Raw genomic sequence first — 20,858 nt, forward strand, 5'->3', positions numbered from 1 at the left:
TAACATTTGATCCTTTTTCTACTAGTGCATGATGGCCTTTAGGTTGATGAACATGGCCACCAAGATGATTTGCCCCTCCGGCAGAGCACCGGAAAAGGCCTTCAGATTGGATCACGAAGAAACAAATGGTGTGCTGCGATGGAAAAATTAGGGCTTTAAGTTCCCAAGGTTTTTTGAAACTATATGAAGGCATGGGGACCTGGAGGTGGTAAATCGGGCCACCAAGGGGCCACTCGGTAGGACCGCGCGCCTCCTGGTGCGTGGGGGCCATAGGCAGCCCCCGGGCCTAAGTCGGTTGCCCCTGGATGGTTCGAGACTTTATATCATCGCGCACGTGGGTGGCGCGTGGGAGTCAACGTTGAGGTGTCCGATTTGAAGGTCAAGCGTTGGAGATGTTAATTAAACTTTCTCTATTTATTTTTTTGCGGGGAAAACTTTCTCTAATTTATTCAATCCAACGCATGTGTGCCGGGAAAAGTTCTCTTATTTTATTACTGCAATTTATTTCTCAGGTGACCGACGGGAATGAGTGCTATAGTACTGTACTCCCTCTCTCTTAGTTTACAGAGCGTGCGCGTATCCCTAGGTCGTCAATTTGACCAACCTACTACAAGTCATATATTACAAAAAATATACCAATGTAAATTTCAGATGTTCTATTTTCAAACGGTATAATTTTTGTGTTATATAATTTATATTAGGGTGATAAAATTAGTAATCTAGATATATGCATAGAACTTCTAAACTGAAACGGAGGGAGTACCCTGTTGGAGGCAGTAAATTTTGGGCCAGCGGATCGCAGTGAATATTGATTGCGGACTGGTGTGGCCGGGTCTGAGACGTGTTGAGCGGATCCAATGAAAATAAATGAACGATGTGACAGCACAGTGTAAATGCTGTGCCACTATGCTCGGTGCTGTACTGCTACTCTACATCAACATGGCTACATGCCTGTTAAAAAACATTTTGGAAAAAGGTAGTTGCCGATAACCTGGTGTAGATTGTTAAGTTGGCGCGCAAAATAGCCCCATTATTATGTTTTCAGTGGCAATGCATAGTACACACGACGAACTAGAGTTAATAATGTCTACAAGTCTGCTGTTCACACTTGATCTGTTCCATCACACAAATGTTGTTAAAGAAAACAAAGTTTGTGATGTACTGTAGCAAATGCAAATCCTACAAAGTGGAGGGAGCCCTCTTTACATTACAACAATATGCCAGCAGTCCACGCACCAGTCGTCTTCCCTTATCCATTCACACTCTGCCTTCCACCGGCCTCTCCACTTCCACTCTTTTTACCACCGAGCTTTACCCGTCCCCAAATCCCCTTCTACATCTGCGCCGGTAGGATCCGGACATCCCCAAAGCCCAAAGACATTACTAATGCACCACCGTGCGCATTGGTCCTCTAGCCTCTCTCCCACCATCAGGCCATCCCCATGGAGGTCGCTGTAGGAGCAACAAGCGGAGTAACCATCTCCGAATCCATCGTCGAGAGGGCATGCGTAAAGCTCCGATACGCCATAGCAGATGAAGCCGTGGCGCGTTCGAACTTCGCAGGTGACCTGCCAGATATGTTGGAGGCGCTGGAGGTCATCCAGCCGGCGGTGGACAAAGCCGAGATGCGGCCGTTGAGTGAAGGACCGGAGCAGGAATGGCTGATGGAGGTCAAGAAAACCGCCGGCATGATCGTGGGAATGGTTGAGGAGTTGCAGGACACAAGGTCACATGCTGCTGCAACGGTGCGTAGTGTACCCTATGTCTATTTGTTTTCATTTTTCTTGTCCGGGGAAGCAAGTATTGTTCATTACTTACTTGCTGTCTTGACCGGAAATTAGATTGGGTAGAGCAAATTCATGGATCTATGTTTTGGCTGTGGTGCTGTTAAAAATTCCAATGTTTTTTATCGCGACATGAATTGGTGTTTCCTCTAAGTACCATAATGATCAATATTTGCAGATGACTGCACGGATGCTGTTGCCCCCCCTTGCCACCATGAAGAATGACATGGCCACCAAGGTGGCGGAGACGAAAAAGCGAGTGATGAAGATACACGAGTATTGCCATCGGTTTTTAACTGGAAATCTTTGTGATATAACCGATCCGATGGAAGTGGTGGATGCCATATCATCGAAAATAAGAGATCAGCGAATAACAGGACCAGTTTTTGAAGAAGCATTGGTTTTGGGAAGAGGCCCAGATAGAGAGAGTATAATGGCCGTCCTGTTGCCATCTGCTGAGCGCAACATCACAAAAGAGCACATCACTATTCTTCCCATCTTTGGGATTGCAGGCAGCGGCAAGACAACCTTGGCACAAATGGTTTTTAGCAACACCCACTCCCTCCAAGTTTACCACTTTCGGGTATGGGTCAATGTCTCGGTGGAACTCGATTTTCATGCAGTAGGTGAGTCCATAATTCGCCAGATATCAGGAACTGAAGGAGGACAAGAAGAGATCAGTCATGCTTTTTCAGATGTGGAGGGGATGGAACATATAATGAAGCATCTTCACCGGCTGCTTAGTGGCAAGAAAGTGCTGCTTGTTTTGGATGACCTATGGGAGGAGGATCCAATTCAGTTGCAGCTGTTGAAGTCCATGCTAAGCACCCTGGGCGACAAGGTGGATGTGATAGTAACCACGTGCAACCAAGCCATTGCCAGGAAGATTTGTACCATTGAGCCTTACAGGCTAAATCCATTGAGTGATGACACATGCTGGGAAATAATCAAGAAATCAATCCATTTCCAAAAAGAAGATAAAGAAGAAGAGTTGGAGAAGATAGGTCGGGAGATGGCAAGCAAGTGTCGGGGTTTACCATCAACAGCTCGAGCATACGCACGCGTGATAGGTTTCTCCCGACATGCCAGGGAATGGAAGACGGCCAAGGAAATAAATATCGCGAGATATTCCTCAGCGTTTTTAACTTTGGAGTTAAGCTACAGGAGTATGCCGCCAGATTTGAGACTATGCATTGTTTATTATTGTGAAATCTTCCCAAACGGTCACAATATACTCAAAGACGACCTGATTCATCAATGGATGGCTCTCGACCACATCAGACCATCTGAAATATTGTCTGCCACACAGATAGCCGAGGAGTATATTACCAGGCTTTTGGACTTATCATTCCTTCAAACCGTAAAGTTGGACAATGTGAGTAATTATTTACTACCTCCATTTTACAAATTTTGTCGTATTTTAGAGGCCTCCAGTTTACAAATATATATATATATATATATATATATCATATTTTAGAGCCACAAAATTGAAGTAAAAATTTGATCGAGTTGTATCATATACTTGTTCTCACTAGATATATTACTGCTATATGGATCTAATAGAAAGTATGCACAAGAGCCATGCCATTGTGGAACCAAAGGAGTACATACATCTAAGAGCATCTCCAGCCGCTGGCACCCCCAAAAACATCACCGAACCAAAAAAGTTGGTGTCTTGAGGGTCATCCGGTGAAATCCGGCGAAATAAAGAAGGCATCTTCCCAGTCACACCCCACCCCAAGCAAAAATTTGTGAGGAGAATGATTAAGTGGGCCAAGAAAAAGGACATGTGATGAGACATGATTCGCCGAAACTTTCGCCGGCGCCCCCAAAAGACCCCCAGCGCGCCGGGTTTTGCCTCGGTTTGCCGGCGCTATTTTGACGTCCTAGGGAGCGTTGGGGGCGTGGCTGGGCCGTTTTTCGGCGAAAAGTGCCGTCCGAGCCTAAAAAGGTGTCCTGGGGGGCGTCCTGGGGAGCCTGGTGGAGATGCTCTAAGAGACCAAGACATATATGGCATTGTTACTCTTCTTCAAAAAGTATAGTCTTGCTACTTCTTAAGAGCATCTCCAGCCGTTTGCCCCCCAGGAGGCACCTTTTTTCGCCTCCTGGGAGGCTGCCGGCGAGAACTTAGGCCTTGGGGGCCAAACCACTTCCACTCGTTGCCTCCCCACGAGCAACGTTGGACTCCCACAATCGGAGCGTCATTTCGTCGAGCACCTTGACCGCGGCGGCGTCGACGACCTCCAGCCAGAGGAGGAGCGCGAGCGTCGACGGAGGCCTGGCGGAAGACCACACGGACATGAGCACGAGCAGCGCTGGGCTCCCACGGAGGCAGCAACATTTCATCGAGCATCTTGACCGCGGCCGCGCCCGTCCAGGGCGCGCCCACTGCTCGCCGCCTCGACACGCCCCATCAGCGGGCTGCACGGGGACAGGGCGGGCGCCCAGGACGCGGTGGCCGGCGGGCGTCCTCCACTGTCTCCTGCTCCTTCCCGACGACGGCGTCGCCGAGGCACCGCGCGAGGACGACGGCGTGAGCAACAAGGAGGAGGAGGTTGCTGGTCGCTTGCCTTGTAGACGGGGCCGAAGCCGCCGCGACCGAGCAGGTTGCCGTCGGAGAAGCCGGCGGTGGCGGCCTCCAGCACCGGCAGATCGATGAAGAGCGTCCACTGGTCGTCCTCCTCCTTGTTGCTCTCCTGACGACGAGGGCGAGGACGATCGAGCCCACAGCCGCGCCCGTCCGCCCAGGCAGCGCCGCGCCCGTCCGCCCAGGCAGCGCCACGCCACACGCAGCGAGCTCCGGCCCGGCCACGCCACGGCCACATGCCGGTGGACGAGCTGCCGCGGCTCCGGACGTGCGCGCGAGCAGGCACGTAGGGCGGCCCCGGCGGCGAGCACGGCGGCAAGAGACGGCGAGCGGCGCGGTTGGTGGAAGAAAAGACAAGGAGAGAAAGAGAGCTCGTGCGGTGTCAGGTGAAAAGTAAGAGGAGAGAGGCTGCATGTGGGCCTTTGCATGCATAAACACATTGCCGTCGCTCCCAGATGCTTCCCGGGAGGCTGGGTTTGGGGTGAGACTGCCGGCGCTAAACTTTGACGAATCCGGCGAAAAATGTGATTCTGGGGACGTGACTGGAGACTTTTTTCACTGCCGACGATGAAAAAGTGACCATGGGGGGCCGGCTGGAGATGCCCTAATTAACCTTGGAATATACCAAGTCTCATATGTTGATACACTCCCTCCTGTTGAGTTTAGAGAACGGTTTTTCATAGCTAGGGCTACACGGTACCCCTTGTCATAGCCTTCCAATCGTTCCCATGTTTCATGTGGATATGTGCATACAACAGTTGATGCCAGCGCTTAATCCTTGATCATTGTTCATACAGCCTACCAATTTCGAAAGTTGGGTGGACCTTAGTAGGCCACTGTTCATGACATGACCTGACATGCGTGCAGCTACAGTGGTCTTGGCCTGCTCACTTCTTAATACACTGACGGGACTTGTCTCTGTCTCACACGGGCTCGCAAAAAACAAAGTCTCTCACCTTTCTCCTCTCTCTCTCACAGTCTCACGTGGGTACAGTGGAAGAGAGCCTGGCGTTGCTGCACACATGACATGAGACAGAGATAGTGGGCCAAACCATGCTGCTGTTTGACCGAAGTGTGGAGAAAATAAAGAGAGACGTGAGAGAGGAAGAGAAGAAAACTTTTTTTGTGAGAGAAAATAAAGAGAGTCGTGAGAGAGGAAGGGAAGAAATCTGTTTTTTGTGAGTGAAAATAAAGAGAGAGGCATGATAGAGGAAGAGAATATTGCGTGTGACTAAGAATCCTTTTTAGAGAGAGAGAGAGAGTTGGTTGTGTATGATTGTCAGAGAGAAAAACTCTCAGAGAGAGCTGCATGTGAGAGGCGAGAGAGAGGGACCGTGGATCTAGGCAGAATTAATAAATTTGACCTCAAAGCGAAAGTATTTCACAAACTAAACTGTTTTTAAAAATATTTCACACCGCTGACCCTTTTGTGCAGCTCCCAACAGTAAGACGCTGCACTTTACTGTGCAACTCCTTACAGTTAGGCGCTGCACAGTGTAGTGCAGCTCCTTACAGCTAGGCGCTGCACAGTGTGGCGCCTGTATGTTAGGCGCTGCATAGTAAGAGTGTAGCGCCTTGCTGTTGGGCGCTGCACATTAGAGGTCAGTTGGGTGAAATATTTTTAAACATAGTTTAATTTGTGAAATAGTTTCGTCCTGAGGTCAAATTTATGTTTTTTGCCGTGGATCTATGTGGGGGAATATGACTGGAGTGCTCTAGACAGGGAAGGATGGGCTGCTGAAAAGACATGCGTGTGGGCCCCTGGACCGCCCGCTTTCCGGCTAGACAGTGACACAGAGGCGGTAGCACAGATCTTGTTACTATTCACATAGCCCTGCTCTCTCTCCGACTAATAAGTGCTGATGCTAGTGGTAGCACAGATCTCCACAAAATACCAACGTTGCAGATAAACGGTACCACGTAGGCCGAGCTAGCAAGGGACTTTCCGTTCGAGTTTATAAGCCATCGCTGGTTTTTAGGTGTTCAATTTGGCTAACAAAATATGTATAATGTAATATAAAAATATATATGTTTAGAAACTTCATTTCATAATGAATCTAACGATATATATTTTGTGGCACATATATTTCATCAGTGTTTTAGACCATCAATTTAACTAGCGAGATGGTGAGTGGTGGCCAAGGGTGGCATCCCACGGTTGCGGATCTAGTTATCCCTTGTCCAAATCTAGTCTGCAGTGGTGTCTGGCGGCGGCTGGTGCCGGACAACGACGGTTGTGCGTCTAGCGGCCGGAGGTGCAGCGCGTGCTTGGTCTGCGGCCGTGGAGACCGTGGTTGTGCGATGGAATGGTTGTGGCCCAGAAGGTGTGCCTCAGGGCGTGCCTTGGGTTGCTGCGGGTGTGCAACTAGGCGCGTGTTGGTGACTACTGCATGCACATAGTGTGACCCACGTCATCGGGGGTGTTGGTGGTGTCCGGGCGCGCTAGCCTTGGTCTGGGCCGGGTGTGCGACGGCATAGTGGTGGGTACGGTGCTCCATTGATGGTGACATGTCGACATGCTCAATATGGGTTGGATCGTGGTGGCCATGGTGGTTCAGGTGTCATTATTGTTTGTCGCCGTGCTTGTGGTTTTTGGCTGTAGTGACATGTCGCACACTCATGGCTAGCGTGGCCCAGACGGATGGCTTGGCGTGATGAGGTTGGGTTTGATGAGCTCCATGTGAAAGCCTTGCACCGACTTCGATCAATGTCAATGACGGCGGCGTCCTCGAATATCATCTCCATCCTTGGAGGCGCTGTCTTGAGGCGGTGTGAAAGGTCGAGTGGCGGCTCCACATCTGTGTTCGCGTGGAAGAGTGTCAATTTGGTCGCTTGGGCAGCATAAACGTCGGCTCGGCCGGTGTGCAACCTTGGGGCTGGTGTGGAAGCCAGAGTGGCGGCTCCGGAGTGTGTTTGTTGTACGTAGATTTGGGCTGATGTGAGTGTGCGTTGTTGAGGTGTTATAAGCCAGAGCATTGGCTCCGTTCATGTTGTTGACGGTCGAGTTTGGTCACCGTGGTGGGAGTGGGAGAGTCCTTAGCTCGTTGGTGCAACCTTCGAGACTGTTTTGTGCATACCGGTCATGTGTCTTTTTTATAAAAAATTCTTATTGACTAGACAATTCCTTTTTTCTTAATGAAAAGGCAGAGCTCCTACGGGTTGCTTAAAAAGAAAAACAATAATAGTTACTCTTTTAGAAGATATCCATTTTTCCTTTCTGATGTGTCTTATAAGTATGTGGTTATGCCTTCTATTTTGTTGCAGGCCAGTGGAAAGAATGATAAGAGTGAAATCTTGTTCACAGTGCACCATATAGCGCACGAGTTAATGAGACAAGTGCATGCAGGACGTTCAATCTACTGGGTAGCCACCAATCATCACGGGAAACTTGATGTCACACATGACGATCAACTAAGAGCACTGCGTTGTGTAGGTTGTAGCAAAGTTGAGTTTAACGAGGACTCATTTTCACGTAAGAAGTGCCTACGTGTCCTGGAACTAAAGGAGAGCTCCATGCTGAAGCTACCTGACTCCATCTGTAAACTGAGGCATCTTCGGTATCTTAAGATATCTGAATTCGCTGGACTAGTAACTCTGCCTCAGTCATTTGGGGATCTGAACAATTTGTTCCATATTGACTTATTAGGCTGCTCCGGTCTACAAAAGCTACCGGAGTCTTTTGGGAAGCTAATATCTTTAGTGCATGTCAACTTGTCAGGCTGCTCTGGGCTTGCAGCTCTTCCTGAATCATTTGGGGATCTCTTCAATTTGTCCCATGTCAATCTATCACGCTGCCATGGACTAATAGAGCTTCCAAAACCACTCCAGAAGCTCAGCAAACTGGTACACCTGGATTTATCATTCTGGTCTTGTTTTGAAGGGATCGGGAAAAGCCTTGGTGGCCTCACCAGTCTTGAGCATTTGAATTTGTCACACCCTTGTTGTCATCTTCCTCAACACCGGTCTTGTCTCGAAGGGCTAAAAGATGGTTTGTGCAAGCTCGCCAACCTCCGATATCTAAACTTGTCCATGTGCCTGAATTCCATCTTTTACTACCACCAATCACAAGAGGACAGTCTCCAGTACATTGGAAGTCTTTCCAGGCTAGAGCATTTGGACCTGTCTCATAACACATTTCTTTTTTATCTGCCTAAAAGTCTGTGTGACCTCAACAAGCTACACACACTGGATCTCTCAGGGTGCATCAGAATCAAGAAGATAGGTGAAACGAAGAGTCTCAAGATTATAAAAGATTTGAACAAGTGCCTGGGTCTGGAAAGGTGCCAACTTGTGGTCGGTGCTGACGAAGGGGCGTACAGCAGCTCGAGCAACCTTGCTCAGCTTGAGGTTGTGGACTGTAAAGAGCTGGAGATAAGTTGCCTTGAGAGGCTGAAGTCTTTGGAGGAAGCGCAGAGGGTAAGATTAATTCAGAAGCAAAAGGTTGAAAGGTTGAAGCTTTGTTGGGAAGTTGGTGAAGCTGGAGGATCTTTGAAGGTGGAGGAAAATGCTTTGTTAGGAGAACTAGTACCACCAAATTCTCTGCAGTTCCTCGAGATATGTGGCTATGGCGGGGTAACCTGCCTCCCTGCCTGGTGGATACCAAGCATATCATCTCATCTCTCTAATCTTGTGGAGGTTACCATGGAGGACTTCCCAAGATGCATGGTCCTGCCACCGCTGGGTTTATTACCAAACCTCGAACGCCTGGTTCTCAGAAATATGGTCAGAATTACAAGAATCGATGCCGGTGAACTGAGTGGAGGCTACAGAGAGGCATTCAGTCGACTCTCTAAGTTCACCATAGATGATATGGAGAACCTGAAAGAGTTTAAATTTGTTTCCATTGATGAACTGTCGATTCAGAAATGCCCCTTGTTGACCTTTGGACCTCTTCCACCCAGAGCTCAGAGGTTGCTAATATCAGACTGCGACCAAGCCATGTCTTCATCGGGGAAGATAAGAGGAATAGATGGCATGGAGGGTCCTTCTGCTCCAGTAGCTGAACTGGTCGTCGAAAGCTGCAATGTGCCTCTAGGTAATGACTTTTATGTACCTTCTCTTCTTTAAGTAGATTTTGATCCTTGAGTATTATCTCTTGTACTTCTATCTTCTATAATGCTTCAGTAATTCTTAATAGTGCTACTTTGCTTGCTCAATGTGCCACCAGGTGATTGGAGTTTGCTTCACCACCTCCCTGGCCTTTGCAGCTTGACTATCAATAACTGCCACAACATAACCAGCTCACCAGAGATTACTAGGGCTCTATCCTGTCTCCAGTCACTATGTTTCTCTCAGTGCTACGAGCCTATGGAATCGCTACCAGCATTCTTGTGTGACCTCACCTCTCTCCAGCAACTTGCCATCATCGGATGCTATGGCATTGAATCTTTGCCGGAAGGCATAGTTGACAAGCTCACAGGCCTCAAAGCTCTGTATATATGGGACTGTCCAGAATTGGAGAAGTTGTGTGGATCAAAGGAGAACAAACAGAAGCTTGCTCACATCCCAATAAAATTTGAGTATGTCCCCTGCAACACTATTTTGTTCACATCCTACTTAAATTGTCTATGCAACACTATTTTGTTCTTTCTTTCTATCTGCAACCACTTGCACCGTTCTACTGGTACTCCGTAGCTTTTTGGTGCTGCTTTACTAGTGTTTGTTGTTCAGAATTCCTTCTGTAGAAACGCAGCTGCCATCGTTCACCTCAACTGGAGTTTTAGCTAATCTAAGTTTTCATCCTGTTAATTCTGCAGAAAATTTGGTACCAGCAAGACCAGCGTGCATCCTGCAGAAATATAAAGGAGCGTCTTGGTTGTGGATTCCTGAGCATTAGCCGCTGGAACAGTATCACAAGGCCGGCGGCATTTCCTTAGTGGATCGATGATGAACTGATCACTTTGTTCTAGTATGATGGAAACTTTGTGGCAAAAAACCAGTTTTTCATCAGAGTAATTTAATTTGTGTTCACCTGCGCACACTTCTGTCCACAAAAGCATGATTTCAGACACCTTTAATTTAATTTAATTCCCATTAAGTACATTTTGATCCTTCAGATTGGTGTTGTACTTATATGCTGCATATCTGTTGCTTCCTGCAATTCAGACAAAGATGATTAAATTCGACGTGATCCAGTTAAGAAACATTTTTCTGAAAAGATCTTATTCAGCTTCAAGTTGCCTTTTAGTCATTGATGTGTACCTTTTGCACTTGTGTGCTGTGTAATGCTCTCACAGATACCAAATCTTTCTAGATATTTATTTCTAGTTCCGTGTAAGTTCGAACAAGTGGTCATGAAAGAAATGCAGTAACATTCTTGGTAACTACTCACTCTACCCACTACTAGTACAGAACGGGCCATATCAGTTGGACTATCTTTGCGAGAGTGGCGTTTTGGCACATGGGAGCGTGCGCTCCTAGTTTTTAAAATGTGTTTGAAACGTATTTTGAAATGTCAAAAAATTCAAACAAAAATTTGGGGCATACTTCTCGATATTATACATGCTCACAAAGTTATTTCGTGAAAAACCGACAACTTATGTGTTGCCTGTGAAAAAGACAAAATCCGGTGTTAAAAAGCGTTTTTCACAATACATTCTTATGTATTTTTACACTAGCCACAAAAAATATTAGTTTTCACCGACACTTGACGTGCACACATATAATGTCGAGATGTATGTGCCAAATTTTGGTTTGAATTTTTTTCACGTTTTGAAATATTATTTTCTTGTGCAGGAGCGCGCGCTCCCAGGAGCACCAATGGATTTTTGTATCTTTGCTGGTTTTCAGTACGTTCCAGTGAAAAGCATCGCATTCATTTCTTGGGCGAAATTGGGCATATCAGTCTATGATGTAGGGAGTTCACTGTTCACATACCTTAGACATCTTATCAAACATGTGTGGCGACGAGCTTGACTAGTCACTCACCTTGGACTTTCACGGAACGACGTTGACTAATGCCGGCTTCAGCTCCTCGAACGAACCGACCATGGCGTCCATCGTTGGTACATTGCCGCCGACGCAGCGACCGAACTTGGTGGTATCATTGATCGCGCATCCCCTGCAACAAATCCGCGATCTGATCCTTGAGGTCGTCGAGTTGACCCTTGGGAGCCAAGATCGGAAGGGCTTTAATAAGAATTGCCAAGATCTACTCTCGGTCGTGTATACGGATTTGATACCATGCTCTCAACAAAAAATAGGAGGGAAATCAGGATTCAAGGGAGAAGAGAGATTCAGAAACGGGTTCACAGCAGAGAATTTCCGGTTCTTCGATGCCTTCACACGCGGGAGCTATTTCTCGCCCGTAGCGAAAAGCAGGTAGGTTCGCCTCTGGAGGCGCGTTACTGGGCCGGTACAGTAGTGTAGCTGCCGCGCGAATTTCCTTTTTCATGTCTTTTTCTTTATGGTTTTTTCACTGCCTTGCATTTGTTTTATTTTGGTTTTCTTCCCTTTTCCCTCGTTTTTTACTTTTTTTTTATTCATCGGTTTTATTCAGTTTTCTATTTTTTTCTTTTAATTTCTTCTTTACTATTCTTTTTTAACACATGTCTAATTTTTTTAATACATATTGTACATTTTTCTTATACATCAAGAACGTTTTATTTATATACATTTGAAAATTTTCAAATACATGATTAATTTTTTTCAAATATATGTTTTTATGTCTATTTTTTTCCTATCCATTGCAGTTATCGTATACATCAAAATAATTTTTATACACATTTAACATATTTCAAATACATGTTTTTGAATATTTATACGAATATGTGTTCAATGTTTCCTAAATACACACTCAAATATATTTTTGAATGATACGAAACAAGTTTTGAATCTTTGCGACTTTTTAAAATTGTTTAAATATTTCATAAACATATTTGTAAACGAGTGAACAATTTTTGAAATGTGACGTGCATTGTGATACCAATCATTTCACTTAATTACGCGAACATTTTTTTACATTGTACTCCCTATGTGACTTAATCTAAGACACTCTTTTTACACTATAGTATAACATGTTTCATGTACATTTCTTATAACGCGTAGACAGGTTTTTAGATGTAACATACATTTATTTTAATGGTACAAACATTTTCTAAACTAGACAATGCCCCGTGCGTTGCTGCGGAAACCTTGTTAATAATGTATGGATAAATGGTGGAAGACTAAAATTAATGCAAAAATAAATATAAACGTGTCTTACATGAATTAATTTTCTGGAAAAATAATCATGCATGAGCACTGGTAGAAAAAGGGTCTATAGTCCCGGTTCGTAAGGGTCTTTAGTCCCGGTTCCGGAACCGGGACTAAAGTGTCGGTACTAATACCTCCCTCCTTTAGTCCCGGTTCAATCCAGAACCGGGACTAAAGGCCCTCCACGTGGGCAGTGCGCAGAGCCCAGTCAGGAGACCCTTTGATCCCGGTGCCACCAACCGGGACCAAAGGGTCTCCTGACTGGGCTCTGCGCACTGCCCACGTGGAGACCCTTTGGTTCCGGTTGGTAGCACCAACCGGGACCAATAGGCATCCACGCGTCAGCACTTCTGTGGCTGGGGTTTTTGTTTTTTTTTAAAGGGGGGGGGGGTTGGGGGTTTTGGGGGGTTAATTTAGGTGTTTCATATATTGTGTTAGCTAGTTATAATTAATAGAGAGAAGTGTCATCTGTTATGTCCGTGCTTGGTCGACGCTACGTACTATACATACGTATATAGAGAGGACTAGACACGCTAGCTAGCTAGTAAGCAAACGAAGGAAACAGAAAATCGTCATGAACATATATGCATATATACAGAGAGAAGTGATATCGACCACCTCTCCTTCTCCGAGAGATTGGTCGAACAACAAGTTCTCATATATCTATCTGACACTACCGGCTACATATATACAATAATTATCTCTTACAAATATAATCATACGGACTCAGGGTCCACATAGAATTCTCCGTCTTCAAGGATCACGTGGTCAAGAAAGAATGCCGCCAATTCCTCTTGAATTGCTCGCATGCGAGCTGGTGCTAGGAGTTCATCCCGCTTTCGAAACATCTAATTTGAAGAAGGGGGTCAATACATATATATATACATAAATGAATGAAACTCAACACAAATGATGGTAATAAAATAAAATTGTGAATGTTGTTATTTACATACTTCATATTGTTCGTTAGAGTACCCGCCCCGCTCACAGGTCGTGTGGCGGATGGACTCGCAGATGTAGTATCCACAGAAATCATTCCCTTGTTCCTGCCACAACCACTTTACAAGAAATAGAGGTCAATCAAACTGATAAGCAAGAATGCTAAATGGTATTGATGAAACTAGCGCTTGAATCACTAGGAGATGCGCGGAACATGCTACTATAGTACTTACTTTCGGGTGTCTAAATTCCAGCTCCTTCGGCAGTCCCGGAACTGTTTTGGTGAATTTTCTCCAAACCCTGCCGGACAAAGAAAACAATTACTTGATATCAGGAAATGAACAAAGTTGCTGATATGGTGGATAATGATCGACTTAACTTACTTCTTGAGGATTTCAGTCATGTCCGCATACTCCTTGGGATCTTTTCGTTTAGAGTCCAAGACGGTTACTACTCCCTGCTCAAGCTTAATCTCTAGGAGAATATAGTGGTAACTGCACACACATGCATAACTCATCAATTACATTACAATAACCTTGACTAATATATAAGGGAAACCGAATACGCACAAGACAGTAACACTCACCTGAAGTTGTAAGGAAAGAGTATTATATCTTTGTTTTGATTTATTACGAACGATCGTAGCAAGCTGGCCTCGGTAGCTGCGGCATGAAGTTTAACCTGAGTTGCATCTATGAGATATGTGTTAATGAACCCAATATCACCGACTTGTCTTTTCTTCAATTCGGCGATCTTCAATCTGCATAATATAGTGAGGATGATTATAAATACATGCAATGAAAGAGCTAAGCTATATAGAGAAACTTAATGACAGAAGTAGTACTACTTACAGACAGTAGCAGGCGACCGTTGTTTTATCGAGGGCCAATTGATTGAAAAACTGATAGAACTCCTCAGATGGAACAGGCAACAGATCAATTCCAACGAGGTCATGCTCCGGTTTAACTCTCGCATACAAAGTACTCCTCCCCCCAGAGTCTCTGCAGATTTTCAAGTACCAATCATGCAATCTTCGCATCATCGTTGATAGAGATCTTTCATCTTTGACGAGAGGCTTCCCGTACTCGTATCTTTGTATCTGCACCTCCATGGGTTCATAATATACTTCGTCGGGCAGGTAATCTGCAAGATTGCTATAACCGGGCACCATCCTCGGATCGTTATCGACGTTGTGGCTAGGCACCTTGAGCGGGGGGCACGATTGCTTCGCTTGTTCGCCAAGCTGGGCAATTTGTTTCCCAGCTCGTCGTTCTTTCAGCCTTTGATCACTGACAGTACTTCCCGACCGCTCCGCTTCGGCAAATTCCTTTCCAATAATGCGGTCATAGTTTCCTTTCGGCGGATCAGACTTCGGTGGTTTTGTCAGGGCAGCCAGAGTGCGCTTCACTTTCACCCGATCTACCTTCTCCTCCGGAGGTGGATGTTTCTTTGCTTTCACCCCTTCAAAGAAGTTCCTCACTTCTTCTCGCGCGATCTCGGCGTTCTCCTCCAGGGTCCTCTCATATGGTAACTTCTCTGGAGTCTTCAGAGAAGGACCGAATCTGTATGTCCTCCCGCCTCTGATTGTACTGCTAGACGCCGACCGAGCAGACGGAGCGGTTGTCTTCTTTACTTGCTTAAGCGGCGGAGGAGAAGGACTACGACGCGCCGGAGCAGCTGGAGCGGCGGCAGGTCTCTTTCGCCCTTGCTGACGAGGCGGAGAAGGAGGAGGCTAGCTGCTCGGGCGCGTCGGCGCAGGCGGAGAAGGAGGCGGAGTGCCGCCACGCACCGAAGAAGGAGCCGGCCGAGGGCCCTGATCGTCACTCGCCGGAGGAGGAGGCGGTGGAGGTGGAGTGCCCTGACTCGCCGGAGGAGGAGGAGGAGGCGGTGGCGTCCAGTTCGGAAGGTTGATGAGCTCCTTCCGCCATAGGCATGGAGTCTTCAGAGCAGACCCCAGCCGAGTCTCCCCTTCACCGGTAGGGTGGTCAAGCTGGAGGTCCTCAAATCCCTCCGTTATCTCATCCACCATCACCCTAGCATATCCTTCTGGAATCGGCCGGCAGTGAAAAGTTGCGCCGGGTTTAGTAGGATAAACAGAGCCAACAGCCGCCTTGACCTTCAAATTCATCCATTGCGTCATAAGGTGGCAGTTTTGAGACTCCGTTATAGCATCCACGGGATAGCTGGCAGGAGCCGTCAAGGCATGCTCCAGCTGAAGCAGCTCGGTGGAAGCCACGCTGCTTCTGCGCTGAGATGGCGGGGTAGCTTCGGGGGAGGCTTCGGCAGTACGTTTGCTGCGATTTGCTTCTCGTTCCTCTATCGCGTCTACCCTTGCTTGCAGCGCCTGTATTTGGGTCTGCTGCACTTTTTTCCTCCTCTCATGGGATTTGTAACCGCCTGCGTCCGGAAACCCAACCTTCCACGAAATGGAGCCTGGCGTGCCTCGTGTCCGTCCAGGGTGCTCAGGATTCCTGAGGGCCATTGTGAGCTCGTCGTTCTCTCTGTCTGGAAAGAACGTCCCTTCCTGCGCTGCTTCGATATACTGCTTAAGCTTACTGACTGGTATGTCCATTTGATCGTTCGTCCAAATGCACTTCCCTGTTACAGGGTCCAGTGTTCCGCCAGCCCCGAAGAACCAAGTCCGGCAACGGTCTGGCCAGTTAATTGTCTCTGGTTCGATCCCTTTATGAACCAGATCATTCTCAGTCTTGGACCACTTAGGCCGGGCTACGAGGTAGCCACCTGACCCCGTGCGATGGTGAAGCTTCTTCTTCGCAGCATTTTGCTTGTTTGTCGCCGACATCTTCTTACTCTTTTCTGATGTCTTGTGGGCCACAAATGCGGGCCAGTGATCTCTAATCTTCTCATATCTGCCCTTGAATTCTGGTGTCTCATTATTTTCGACAAACTTATTCAGCTCTTTCTTCCACCTCCTAAATAGTTCTGCCATCCTCTTCAGAGCAAAAGACTTGATTAATTTCTCTTTAACTGGGTTCTCTGGATTATCCTCAGGCGGTAGGGTGAAATTTGACTTCAGCTCAGTCCAAAGATCATTTTTCTGCATATCATTGACATAAGACACCTCAGGGTCTTCTGTTGCCGGCTTAAACCATTGCTGGATGCTTATCGGGATCTTCTCCCTAACCAGAACCTCACACTGAGCAACAAATGCGCTCTTTGTCCGGAGGGGTTCAATAGGTTGGCCGTCGGGCGCGATTGCTATGATCTCAAACTTTTCATCCGAGCTCAACTTTTTCTTCGGGCCTCGTCTCTTTACCGAAGTTGTGCTCGATTCGGAGGGCTAGAAAAAAGAACAAAGACTTAATTAATATGTGTACATACCAAAACAATGAATGCATCAATCAGCTAGTCAGCATAGGCTTAACTAATATATATACCTGGCCGGACTCGGTTCGGTCACCGGAGCCGTCATCACGGTCTCGTTCTTGCACCGGCATTGGGTCACCGGAGCCGTCCTCATGTTCTTCTTCTTGCACCGGCATTAGGTCACCGTAGCCAGCTTGTTCACCCTCTCCTTCCAGACCATCGGTTTCTTTGAGAAACAATGAGAGGGCATCACTTCCTTCTGCGATTATGTCCCTCAACAACGCTTCTTTTGTTGCTTCGTCTAGGGCGGTGTCCATAGTTTCTACAAATATTTACAACATGGCAATTATTATTCAAACATGACAGATGGATATATTAATGCCAAACGTAGAACTAGCTACCTAATCATAGTAAGCTATCGGGAGGGGGTATATATCGACAACGGCGACACTACATCTATGTCCCTCGACGACCCTCGTTCCCGATAAAAAAAGTGGAAGAAGAAGAAAAATAAGAGGAGAAGAAAGAATAGAGGAGAAGAACCCTCGACCCCTAGACGACCCTCTTCTTCCTCTCATGTTCGAGAGGATCGCCGAGGGGTCGGGAGGTTGCCTAGTGTCAAAGGATTCAACAAAACCATGTCTTCATCATTAGGCGAAAGTAACATGTGCATGATGGTACGAAGCTCTTCAAAGTTGTTCTGAAACGGAGTCCCAGATAGGATAATTCGCTTTTTGGTACAAAGTTCAGAAAGAGCCTTCCGAATATCGCTATTTGGAAGGCCTTTGCTGAATTCATACCAAAAGGCGGATTATTCTATCCGGGACTCCATTCCAGAACAACTTTGCAGAACTTCGTACCAACATGCCCTGGTTACTTCCGGCTAATGATGAAGGCATGGATTTCTTCAATACTTTGACACTAGGAAACCTCTCTCGACCCCTCGGTGATCCTCGACCCCTCGAACCCTCGACGACCCTGGAACCCTCGACCCCTAGACGACCCTCTTCTTCCTCTCATGTTCGAGAGGATCGCCGAGGGGTCGGGAGGTTGCCTAGTGTCAAAGGATTCAACAAAACCATGTCTTCATCATTAGGCGAAAGTAACATGTGCATGATGGTACGAAGCTCTTCAAAGTTGTTCTGGAACGGAGTCCCAGATAGGATAATTCGCTTTTTGGTACAAAGTTCAGCAAGAGCCTTCCGAATATCGCTATTTGGAAGGCCTTTGCTGAATTCGTACCAAAAAGCGGATTATTCTATCCGGGACTCCATTCCAAAACAACTTTGCAGAACTTCGTACCAACATGCCCTGGTTACTTCCGGCTAATGATGAAGGCATGGATTTCTTCAATACTTTGACACTAGGAAACCTCTCTCTACTTCCGGCTAATAAGAATAAGAAGAAGAAGAAGAAGAAGAAGAAGAAGAAGAAGAAGAAGAATAAGAAGAAGAAGAAAAGAAGAAGAAAAAAAAGAGGAGAAGAAGAAAGGAATAGTGGAGAAAAGAAGACCCCTCGAACCCTCGACGACCCTGGAACCCTCGACCCCTAGACGACCCTCTTCTTCCTCTACCGCTCGGCGACCCTCGACGACCCTCGTTCCCGATAAAAAAAAGAGGAAGAAGAAGAAAAAGAAGAGGAGAAGAAAGAATAGAGGAGAAGATCATCTCCTCTATTCTTTCTTCTCCTCTTTTTTCTTTTCTTATTCCTCTTCTTTTTTTATCCTCTTCCTCCTCTCATGTTCGACGACCCTCGACCCCTCGGCGACACTAGACCCCCTCTCGACCCCCTCTTCTTCTCCCTCTTCTAATTCATTTGTTCATATGAATATACAAACATTTTCATATTTACAATAATTAATATCACCAAAAAAAATCTATGAACAGAAAAAAATCCTAATTTTTCTAAAAAACTATCTTTTGCATATATACATGAACATAGATATATACACAGAGAACGTATGTATACATATATATATAAAACAAGCATATATATATATATATATATGAAAAAAAGCATATATATGAAAAAAAATGCTAGCTAGGGCGCCGGCCGGACCAGAGGAGGACCGCGGAGTCGGCGGCGAGGATGGCGACGGGGCAGTGGGCGCGCGCTTGGGGTAGGAGACGCGGGCGACGGCGGGCCGGGGCGGCGGGCGTCGGGCAAGGGGCCGGCCGGCGCGGGCGACGGCGAGGGCGGGACGGGGCGGTGCGCGTCGGGGCAGGGACGAGGGCGACGGCGACGGGGGTGGACCGGGGCGGCGTGCGTCGCGGGCGACGGCGACGATGGGCGCGGGCGACGACGACGATGGGGGCGGGCGGCGTCGGGGCAGCCTGGCGGCGTCGGCAACTGCAACTGCAAGATGAGAATGAAAAATTCCAAAGTGTGGCCTTATATAGCAGAGGCTTTAGTCTCGGTTCGTGGCAGCAACCGGGACTAAAGGTGGGCATTAGTCCCGGTTGGAGCCACGAACCGAGACCAATGGCCTCTTTTCGGCAGCCCAAAGGGCGGGAAGCGAAGCCCATTGGTCCCGGTTGGTGGCACCAACCGGGACTAAAGGGGGGCAATGGTCACGGTTGGTGCCACGAACCGTGACCAATGCACCCTTTAGTCCCGGTTGGTGCCACCAACCAGGACCAATGCCCTTGTGCGCCCCGCGCCCAAAAGTTTAGTCCCACATCGCTAGTTGACAGCGCCCAACACCAGTTTATAAGCTCTGCTGACTCCTCCCTCTCGAACTCCTCTGAACTGCAGGCCTATGGGCCTAATTTGACACTGCTTTGCCTGTGGGCCTATTGGGCCTTCTGCGGGCCTGAATCCTGGCCCATGTAGGGTTTCTAGTCGTATTCAGGCCGTGGAGGCCCAGTAGGTGGCATTTTTTTTGGTTTTTTCTTTTTTATTTCTACATTTTTTGGTTTTTTATTTTTTTATTTCTACTTAAAACTAAATACTTACAGTTTTTTAGTGATTTCTTTTTGCTTTTAGGTCACAAAAATTATAAACTTTCTGTTAGTGCCATTAGTTTTAAATTTTAAATAGTTTAAATTTGAATTTTTAAAAATTTGTGTGAATCACTAGTTTATGAATAACTTTACTATAAAATTAGAATTTTTTTCTATTTATTTTTTATTTCTACTTACAACTAAATACTTACAGTTTTTTAGTGATTTCTTTTTGCTTTTAGGTCACAAAAATTATAAACTTTCTGTTAGTGCCATTAGTTTTAAATTTTAAATAGTTTAAATTTGAATTTTTAAAAATTTGTGTGAATCACTAGTTTATGAATAACTTTACTATAAAATTAGAATTTTTTTCTTCTTTGCTATTTATTTTTTATTTTAGGTCACACAAATTATAGTTTGATTTTAGGTCACACAAATTATATTCTTTTTGCTATTGAAGAATATTATAGTTTTATTTTAGTTGATCATAACATAATATTTTAATTGATTGTTTTTATTTTCATAAAAGTTTTGTAGTTCATTCTGTTTTCTATTAATTCATTCTTTGAGCTAAATGACTCTGAAATTGGAAAGCATTTCAAAATGAACTCTGAAAAGGTTGAAAGTTGGCATGGTCTCATCATTTCACCCACATAGCATGTTCCAAAAAGTAGAGAGGGTTACGACAAAAACTTGATGCACTTCGTGTACAAAATGGACAATCACTTTCGAAGTATCAAAGTTTCGAACCATAAGACATGAAAGCATTTCAAATGAACTCTGAAAAAGTTGAAAGTTGGGATGGTATCATAATTTCACCCACATAGCATTTGCTTATTGCGGGAGAAAGCCTTCACTTTTTCTTCGCTTGTGTCATTTGCTTATTGCGCCGTAACCATGGATAATCTTCATTGTTTATCAGGATGCTTGGGTCAGCCTTGACATTGAAGGGAGGAATTTCATGAAACTTTTCATAATCTTCAGACATGTCTGTCTTGCCGTCCACTCCCAGGATGTCCCTTTTTCCTGAAAGAACTATGTGGCGCTTTGGCTCATCGTATGATGTATTCGCTTCCTTATCTTTTC

General features: G+C 46.1%; 1 protein-coding gene across 1 annotated transcript; it reads left to right on the plus strand.

Annotated features, from left to right (window-relative positions):
- The first annotated feature begins 1,263 nt into the window (after positions 1-1,263).
- Positions 1,264-10,383, plus strand: LOC147983097 (uncharacterized). Its single transcript, XM_087542833.1, has 5 exons — positions 1,264-1,745; positions 1,963-3,159; positions 7,636-9,406; positions 9,539-9,890; positions 10,128-10,383. Exons 1-5 carry the CDS (start codon positions 1,443-1,445, stop codon positions 10,171-10,173), a joined length of 3,669 nt encoding a protein of 1,222 aa, XP_087398959.1. The 5' UTR covers positions 1,264-1,442; the 3' UTR covers positions 10,174-10,383.
- Positions 10,384-20,858: the final 10,475 nt, after the last annotated feature.

Source organism: Triticum urartu, chromosome 2A, assembly GCF_056163025.1.
Source record: "Triticum urartu cultivar PI428250 chromosome 2A, HENAU_Tu73, whole genome shotgun sequence".
NCBI classification, from domain to species: domain Eukaryota; kingdom Viridiplantae; phylum Streptophyta; class Magnoliopsida; order Poales; family Poaceae; genus Triticum; species Triticum urartu.

Coding starts and splice junctions, on each gene's coding strand:
- LOC147983097 (XM_087542833.1), top strand. CDS start 1,443: ATGGAGGTCGCTGTAGGAGCAACAAGCGGAGTAACCATCTCCGAATCC. Junction 3,160..7,635: donor AAACCGTAAAGTTGGACAAT/GTGAGTAATTAT, acceptor ATTTTGTTGCAG/GCCAGTGGAAAGAATGATAA. Junction 9,891..10,127: donor CACATCCCAATAAAATTTGA/GTATGTCCCCTG, acceptor TTAATTCTGCAG/AAAATTTGGTACCAGCAAGA.